General features: G+C 36.0%; 1 protein-coding gene across 1 annotated transcript; it reads left to right on the top strand.

Moving 5' to 3' along the window:
- The first annotated feature begins 2,057 nt into the window (after positions 1-2,057).
- Positions 2,058-2,600, top strand: LOC102022800 (lysine-rich coiled-coil protein 1-like). Its single transcript, XM_013521888.1, has one exon. It carries the CDS (start codon positions 2,058-2,060, stop codon positions 2,598-2,600), a length of 543 nt encoding a protein of 180 aa, XP_013377342.1.
- The last annotated feature ends 7,128 nt before the right edge of the window (positions 2,601-9,728 follow it).

Genomic DNA, 9,728 nt, shown 5'->3' with positions numbered 1-9,728 from the left:
CTAGGCTGGAGTACACAGCACATTTTTGAGACCTGATGTGCACACTTCCACAGAACTGTAAACACCAGAGGTATTTTACTTTTATTCCCCCTTGTTTGTCGGATTGGCTATCCCTTTCCTGTCTGGTTGGAAGTCATCTTGTTTTGTCTTATATTTTGTGGATTTGCTTTTGGGTTTTTTTCTTTTCTCTCCTCTTTCTTGAGTCTACTTTTTTCTTTCTTTTCTACTTTTCTTCCTTTCTTTTCCATTTTCTTTACTTTTCTTCCTTCTTTTTTCACTGTTTAGATTTCTTATCTATATTTTTCATTTTCTTCTATTGAGGCTTTTTTTCTTCAGCTACTTGAATTTGAACTTTCAAGTGAGTAAACATTGTCTCTTCGCTTTCTGATTACTCCTTCTTGTTCTATTTCATTCTTTCCCTCCTTTGTTTTCCACTTTCCCAAAACTTGGGTGATCATCCTTTGACCTCCAGCCTTGACCTCCAGCTCATTCATCACTTTATCCTGTCCCCTACCCATCTTAACTCCCACACCCCCACAAAAGTGTAAAATCACTCCACTAAGGGGAAAAATACTGCACACAAGTACATGGTATATATTTGGTTTTTGTTATATAACTTTAGAATTTGCTCCTGTGATTGGAGGTAGTAGGGTAATGGTTATCATAGTTTGTCAGTACTTAAACAGTACTTGAAACTATTGTTATTACTAACTGTACTACTTTAGCCAAGATATCATACATGTTGTAATCAGTTTTTCTCCCCTGTATGATGACAGTGTGATTGCATAGGGTCATAATCACCACCACAACCCAGTATCAAAGGACTGGGTGCTGAGCAAAGTAGTAACTTTGCATCCTTTAAAATTGGGAAGGTATGTTCTTGGTGTAGCTATAAAGAACCACCAACATATAGAGGACAACCCTGAGGAACAGATATTTCCTAGTGAAGCCTCAATACTAGTGATAAAGCTATCTATCATAATAAATTGGCAAGCGTCAACATAGAAAACAAAATAAAATAAAAAAGAGAAAATAGAAAATGACAAGGAAAATGCAACCCCAGACTCCCAACTCACTGAGGATAAGCTCAGAACACAATGAAGCAGATGAAATTGGAAGTCAAACAATGATAGCACAACAAGTGAAAAAAAAGTGCAAAAGGCTATGGAGAAAATAATCTCTCCAGAGGTATTTTACTTTTATTCCCCCTTGTTTGTCTGACTGGCTATCCCTTTCCTGTTTTTTATGACAAAAAGAAATGATGCTTAAAATCAAAGATATTAGAGAGGATACAGATAAAAGAAGAGATTAGCTTAGAAATATAATGGGAACAAAATATGCCCAACGTGGGAAAGAATGGAATCCATGAAACAGATCTAAATATAATCCAAGAGGTTAAAATATCCATTGAAGGTATATGCAATATGTATGTGCAATACGTTGAGTGAGGGACAGGATAGAATTTCAGATCCTGGAGACGGAGTTCTGGCTAGTAATCCTGAAAAGAAGCATACCTTAAAAACAGCAAGAGGCAGCAGTGGTGGCAGTGGTTGTTCCTGCCTCTCTGCCACCTCTACCACTGCCTGTCCTTCAGCTGGTGGTGTTGGTGAGGAGGAGGACAGTTGCTGTAAATCCCACCCCTGCCTCAGTGAAGATACCATATTGAGTGAAGAAAGACTGAACTTACAGGTGCTTCTTATAAAAGGCATCTGTGGAGTAGTGCTTCAGTTTGAACAATAGAAGATTTTGCATTATGAGGTGAATGGGAGTAAACTATTGGACAAAAATAAATTTTATAATCTCTGCATCATGATTTTTAGCTACCTGATTGTTGTGTAGCCTCACTATTTGGGGGTAGTTCATGCTGAAAAACTTAAGCAAGTACTAGATAAATATGACCAGATTTCTCCAGCCAGTTCTCAGCCTAACAAAAAGGATCCATTTTTGTCAACCTAAAGAAACATTCAAAGTCATATGACTCCTTTCAAGATGAACTTGAAGATTATATTAAAGTGCAGAAGGCCAGAGGCTTAGAGCCAAAGGCTTGTTTCAGAAAGATGTGGGAGGACTCTTTGGAAAGCTGTGGGAACAGGGAAGAAGTTGGTTCCAGACCCAGTCACAGAATATTCAATCAAAGCCTCCCATCTGGAACAGTCCAGACTCACCCAAGCTCACACAATACTTCACAGACAGAAAACTGGTTACCTCAGTGGTTCCCAGTTCCTGAAAACAGGCTGAGACTAGAGTCTCTGAGCTACTGTCAGTTCTCCAATTTCTCAGAAAAAACAGTGCCCTTGAACCTCAGCCAGCAAGCACATAATTATGTTTCAGCCAGTGTAGACTCTGGAGGCCCTGAACACCTCTCCTCAGGAACCAGGACTGGTGCCCATCAAGCCAGTCATCAGAAAAGAAGAAGGCACCCAGGGAAAGGCAAAGAAAAACCAAAGGAGAGGCAGCCCAAGCATAAGAGGAAAAGAAGTCTTGAGGAGGCGGATTTAGAAGAACATGTGAGCATCCAAAGAAAGAAAACAGATGTGGAAACAGAACAAGTAGAGGATGGTACAGAAAAGCCCAAGCATCATAAGGAGAAAAACAGCTGAGATGTAGCCTCTAAGAAGGAGGACTCTAAGCATAGAAAAGAGAAAAAGGAACAAGGTGAAGAAAGAACAGAGGAAGAAATGCTTTGGGACCAGTCTATCCTTGGATTTTGAAGCTCTTTAGTTCTCCTGAGGTTAAAATTGAAAAAATAGTGGAAGAGCTTGGTTTTATGATATTCAGGTTCATATCACTTATGTGAACAGATAATTTACTACTAACAAAGGCCAGGTGAATATGAAGTATTTCATATGCTTGCTTTCCAATGAGGAAATTACTTTTCCTCTTCTCTAAAAATATTGTTACTTTTTTTTTTACATTTGATATTGTTTCCCTTTAGGAGAGTGGTTCTGGCTTGCTGAAATTGCCATGATGGTGGAGTTATTTTCTCTTGGGAAATAATTTATTTAAATTGGAGGATTGTTAGGTTTTGCCAAATCTATTTCTTGATTGGATTTGTTTTAGCTTTGAGTTGTGTACATTTTATGTTCATTGGTTTTCTCTATAAAGCAGTTTAGATTTTGCCCCCTTGTTAACTTGCAGTATATTTTCTAGGCTGGAAAGTGGAAAATGAATACATTATAATAATAATAATATGCTTATGTTACACATAGTTCTAAATGTTTCAAAGAATTTTGATACAAAATCAGTTTATATTCTGGAGAAGTTTATAATAAAGTGTTTCATTAATAATAAAAAAAACCCAGCAAGACACCATGAAAAATCAATCCAACAGCTACAAGATGATGCAAAGAAGAATAAAATAAGATTGATTAGGGTCAATGAGAAAGCTGGACATGTACAAACACCATAAGAAAATTTCACAGAAATAATGGCAGAAAATTTCCCAAACATGGATAAAGAATCTGATATACAAATAAATGAAGCATATAGAACTCCCAACAGCCATGACCAAAATAAAACTACACCAAGACATACAATAATCAAAATTCTAGAAACTCAGCACAAGACATAATATTAAAAGCTGTTAGAGAAAATAAACAGATCACCTGTACAGGAAAGCCCATCAGAATCATGGCAGACCCTCAAGTCAAGCAGAGCTTGGAGTGAAGTATTTCAAGTCCTGAAGGAAAACAACTTCCATTGTTTTCCTACATTGATGTACGATGTACCCTGAAAAACTATCTTTCACAATTAATGGGAGAATAAGGTATTTCTATTGCAAAGAACTGAAGAAATTCGAAACCACCAAACAATCCCCACAAAGAGAACTGAAAGATACTCTAGACAGAGATAAAAATGACCACATTCCAAGAATAACAACACAAAAATCACCAGACAGGGTAAACAATTAAACAGAGACAAAAATCAGGGAACCAACAGCAGAAAAATATCATGACAAAGATAAGCCAACACATAGCAGTTATAACCATCAATGTAAGTTGCTTCAATTTGCCAGTCAAAAGAAACTAACTGACAATAGATGTCAGGAAAGGGAAAAAATTGCTCAAAAGAAGAAACAACTTGGATGAGGAAAAGGAGAAAAGGAAAGAGAAAAGGAAGGGAATATATATATATATATATATATCTGTGATAACTACTAAAATAGAGCATATACTAACCCAGAGAACTTGCTTAAGTGAATCCAAAGGAACTGAAATTATCCCTTGCATATTATCTGACCATAGTGCAATGAAATTTGAAATTAATGGCAAAAGAAATTGCAAAAGCACATAAACACATGGAAATTAAATAACACTCTCCTGAATAACCAATGGGTCACAGATGAAACTAAAGAAGAAATTAATATCTACAACTAAACAAGAAAGCAGATACAACATATGGGATGCATGGAATGAAATGAAAGCAATCCTAAGAGGGAAATTTACAGCTTTGAATGCTCACATCAGGAAAGCAGAAGGAGCACAAATAAACAACCTAATGCTGCACCTCAAGCTTCTAGAAAAAGAAGAGCAAGTCAAGCCCAAAGCCCAAAGAAGGGAGGAAATTATAAAGATCAGAGCAGAAATTAACACAATGGAGACTAATAAAACAATACAAATAATTAGTAAACTGAAGAGTTGGCTTTTTGAATTAATAAATAAAATTGATAGACCCTTAGAGAACCTTATCAAAAAAAAGGAAAGAAAAGATTCAAATCCATGCATTGAGGAATCAAAAGGGTGAAACCACTACAGGTCCTGTGGAAATTTAGAAGATGACCAATACCTACTTTAAAAATCTTTACTCTCATATAGTGGAGAACACAGAAGAAATGAACAAATTCCTAGATATGTATGAATTACCAAAGCTGAACCAAAAAGATATAAAAATTTTGCATGATGCAATATCAGTTAATGAGATTGAAAATATAATTAAAAATTTACCAAAAAAAAAAAAAAAACCACCCCAGTCCTGATGGATTCACAATTGAATTCTACAAGAAATTTAGAGAAGATTTAATGCCAATACTCCTCAAAATCTTCAATGAAATTGAAAGAGAAGCAATACTCCCTAACTCTTTCTTAGAGGCAAGTATTACCCTAATACCAAAACCAGAGAAAGACCCAACCAAAAAAAGAGAACTATAGGCCAATCTCCCTAATGAACATAGAGACAAAAATCCTCAGTAAGATACTAGCAAACAGAATGCAGCAAATCTCAAGAAGATTATACACCATGACCAAGTAAGATTTATCCCAGAAATGCAAGGATGGTTCAATATATACAATTCAATAAATGTAATACACCATATCAACAGAATCAAAGACAACAATCACATGATCACCTCAGTAGGTGCAGAAAAAGCTTTTGACAAAGTTCAACACATATTCTTGATAAAAACCATACAGAAAATCAGAACAGATGGTCTTTACCTCAACCTGATAAAAGTCATCTATGACAAAGCAACAGCCAACATCACACTAAATGGACAAAAATTGAAACATTTCACTCTAAAATCAGGAACAAGACAAGGATGTCCACTATCATCACTCTTATTCAGGATAGTTCTGGAAATATTAGCTGGAGCATTTAGACAAGACAGAGAAATAAAATGAATAAAGATAGGAAAGGAAGAAGAGAAATTATCATTATGCTCAGATGACATTATATTTCACACAAAAGAACTCAAAAACTCCACCAAAAGACTCTTAGATTTAATAACCAAATTTAGTAGCATAGCTGGATACAAAGTCAATGCTCAAAAATCATTAGCATTCCTGTACACAAATAAGAAACTCACTGAGAGAGAAATCAGGCAAACCACACCCTGTACAACAGCATTCAAAAAAAAAAAAAACTTAAGAGTCAATCTAACAAAGGAAGTAAAACATCTATACTTTGAAGAAAGGAGATTTAAGAGGGTATCAGAAAATGGAAAGATGTCCCTTGCTCAAGGATTGGAAGAACCAACACTGTGAAGATAGCCATACTTCCAAAATTTATTGTACAGATTTAATGCAGTCCCAATCAAAATACCATTAGCGTACCTTACAGAACCAGAGAAAACATTCTTGAAATTCATTTGGAGCCAGAAGAGACCTACAATAGCAAAAGCAATTCTGGGCAACAAAGGCAAGGCCAGAGCAAAACAATCCCATACCTGAAATTCTACTTCAAAGCTACTGTAATAAAATCAGCATGTTATGGGCAAAAAAACAGACCTAAAGATCAGTGGAACAGATTAAAAGATGCAGACACAACTACAAGCACACTCAGTCACCTTTTGTTTGACAAAGGGGCCAAACATGTTCACTGGAAAAAAGACAGCCTCTTTAAAAAATGTGCTGAAAAAATTGGCTGTCTATATTCCAAAGACTAAAACTAGACCCATGTTTATCACAATGCACTAAAGTCAAAATGGATCAAAGATCTAAATATTAAAACAGAAACACTGAGTCTACTGAAAGAGAAAGTAAGTACAAGTCTTGAAGACCCAGGTGTAGGCAGAGACTTCATGAACACAACCCAAACTGCCCAGGAAATACTCCTAAGAATCAACAACTGGCAGCTCATTTTATTAAACAGCTTTTGCACATCAAAAGAAATCACCAACAGAGTGAAAAGACACCCCACAGAGTGGGAAAAAATTTTAGCAAATAGGCCCTCAGACAAGACTTATATATAAAGGATTGAAAAAAACCTGAACCCCCAAATTTAAAGACTCAATCCAAAAATGGACATCTGAGATGAATACAGACTTCACAAATAAAGAAATACAGATAGCAAATTAATATACAAAGAAATGTTCAACATCATTGGTCATTCAAGAGATGCAAATTAAAACAACACTGAGATTCCATCTCTGTCCAGAAAGAATGGCTATCAGCAAGAAATCAACCAATAACAAATGCCGGAGAAGTTGTGGGGAAAAAGGAACTGTTTTCTACTGTTGGTAGGAGGGCAGACTTGTGCAGCCACTGTGGAAATCAGTGTAGAGATTCCTCAAAAAAACAGAATTATAGGTCCTATTTCACCCAGCTATTCCCCTTCTGGGTATCTCCCCAGAAGAATTAAAAACATCATACCACAGTGATATATGCACACCCATGTTTATAGTAGTGCAATTTGTAACAGCTAAATTTTGGAAACAACCCAAATGCTCACCAGCCAAGGAATGGATAAAAAGAAATGGTATTTTTGAGGAGTAATACTCAGCCATAAAGAAGGATAAATTTGAGACATTTCTAGATAAATAGCTGCATTTGAGACCATACTCTTAAGTGAAATAAATTGGACTTGTATGTGGAACTATTGCATTGTCTCCCTGTTGTGAGAAACTGAAAGAATAAATAAGGACCAATATACAATAAATATTGTGAAATGGGAAAAAATTGGTCTAAAGGAAGAGGAACTAGAGAAGTGGAAGGGGGAAAGGAAGGAAGAGAAGAGGGGAAAAAGCCATAATAAAAGGTGATAAAATGGAAACAATGCTTTGTAAACAGGAAGAGGAAGAGAGTTTGAAGGGAGGAGAGAGCATGGGGAGAAAAAGAGGAAAGAAAATATATCATTTACAGGTGCAAATTCCTTATGATGACAATGATTATTATGTATATCTAAAATGTACCAATAAAAAAATAAATAAAATAAAATGTACAAATAAACTCAATTTTTAAAAAAGGCTCTATTGTACCTGAGTTCTTCTGATCATAACAATATTTAGAAGATTCATATAACAGCAAATGAGTTCTTTTTATTGGTGTATAATTTTCATAGTATCCAATTGTAGATGTATACCACCATTTGTTTACCTATTCTGGATCACAGGGCTGTTTCTAACTGCAGCATATTATGAATGAATCTGCTACAAATATACTTGCATAACTATTTTTATAGATCTATGTCATTTTTGTGTGTAAAAATGAAAAAGGAGGGGCTGGGGATTTAGCTCAGTGGCAAAAGCGCCTGCCTGGCAAGCGCAAGGTCATGAGCTCGGTTCCCGGTACTGGAGAAAAACCAAAAAAAAAAATAAAAAATACAATAAAAATAAAATAAAAATGAAAAAGGAACTGATGGATCATAAAGTTTAAATTTAACTTTTTCAGAAACTCTGAAACAGCTTTCCAGAATGGTTGTACCATTTTACATTCTCACAGCAAGCTGTGAGTTCCAATTATTCCACATTGTGGAATGGAATGGAATCTTATTTTGTAGTTTTAATTTTAATGAGCTTATATACACTAACAGTAATGCTCAGCATCTTTCCCTATAGCTATTGTCAGACATGTATCTTCTTTTAAGTGTCTGTTTAAATCTCTTACCACATCTGACAGAAACCTGACTCCAGACATCAGGAATTCATTATAATGTATTTTTTTTATAATATTCATTATAATGTGTTTCCTTAACAAAGCCTCCATTTGAGTTGAGGAGATAACATTGTAAACACATTTTGGGCAATGCACAAACTCAAACCTGTAGATTTCAGCTGAGATATCTGGAGACTGTGACATGATGAAACTTCAAAATTTACAAGGTGTCTTTTTGTTTCCCAGCACCACCTTAGCAGCAATTAAACTAGAAAAGTTCCCATGCAAAGCAGTCTTTTGGTGCAAAGGGCCATTTTTGCATCTCTTGTTCCTGAAATTCTACTATGTGCAGAACTGCTATGTGCAGGTTCAATTTGTACTGCACATAGCAGTTCTCTTTTTTCTTGTCCTTTCTTAAAATGATCACTCTTTCATCTACCCTGTCCTCAGCAACAGGAGAAGGTACAAACTTATCTTATTTTCCTTGCCTGCTGGGAAGATCTTGGTCTCTGGAGTTCATTGTCTCCAGATTCTTTGGGTGCACAGCTCATGATTGCTTTTGTGTTAATCATCTACTGCTGCACTGCACTTCACCCCCAAAACTTAGCAGTTTAAGACAGCAAAAGTTTATTGTTACATACAGTTTCTGATGCTCAGGCATTTGAGCATGACTTAGCCAGGAGATTCTGGCTCATAGTTTGTGAGGTTGCAGCCCCTTTGCCAACAGAGTGTACGGTCACAGTAATCTGAAAGTACAAGCAGGTGTGGTGGTGAGCAGGAGGTACCTTTCCAGCTGTTGGTAAAAGGTCTTAATTCTTCACACCTTGGGCCTCTTCCTGGAGATGTTCACACTGTATCGTTGGGCTTTTCTCAGAGTGCATAAGCCAAGAGAGTAAGGCTGCAAAAGAACAATCAAAATAGAAGCCACCATGTCCTTTATAACCTACCATCAAAGGAAATGTGCCTTCACTTCCGCCATATCCGTTTGGGTACAGAGACCAATCCCAGTACAAAGGAGAAGGAAACCAAATAAAGGTTGGGATGATTAAGTAGCCGGGAGCTCTGGGTGTGGTCTTGGAAGTGGACTACCACAGCTTTTATTTTTTTAAATTTTATTTTAAAGAGAGTAGTAAATGAGAGAGAGAAAAAAAAAGAACAATGGCAGCATAACAAACATAAACAAACCAAAGAAGGAACATTTAAAGTGATAGCGTTTCAAGAAAAAATAATATGAATTAACAGTGGTTGTTATATTACATATTGTTATCTTCAACTATGTTGCTTGGATTACCAGATGTGAGAAAGGAAGATTGTTCAAACCTTTAAAGAGAATAAGAATATAATTATTAGATGAAACATTAGAGATAATACAGGGTTTCACTAGACAAGATGGTAGGAATTCACCATGGCAGTTCTATTGCA

The sequence above is a fragment of the Chinchilla lanigera genome, unplaced genomic scaffold (assembly GCF_000276665.1).
Source record: "Chinchilla lanigera isolate Chin_1 unplaced genomic scaffold, ChiLan1.0 scaffold00065, whole genome shotgun sequence".
NCBI classification, from domain to species: domain Eukaryota; kingdom Metazoa; phylum Chordata; class Mammalia; order Rodentia; family Chinchillidae; genus Chinchilla; species Chinchilla lanigera.
Note: the sequence above shows the minus strand (reverse complement) of the source record. Positions and strands in the feature narration are given on the sequence as shown.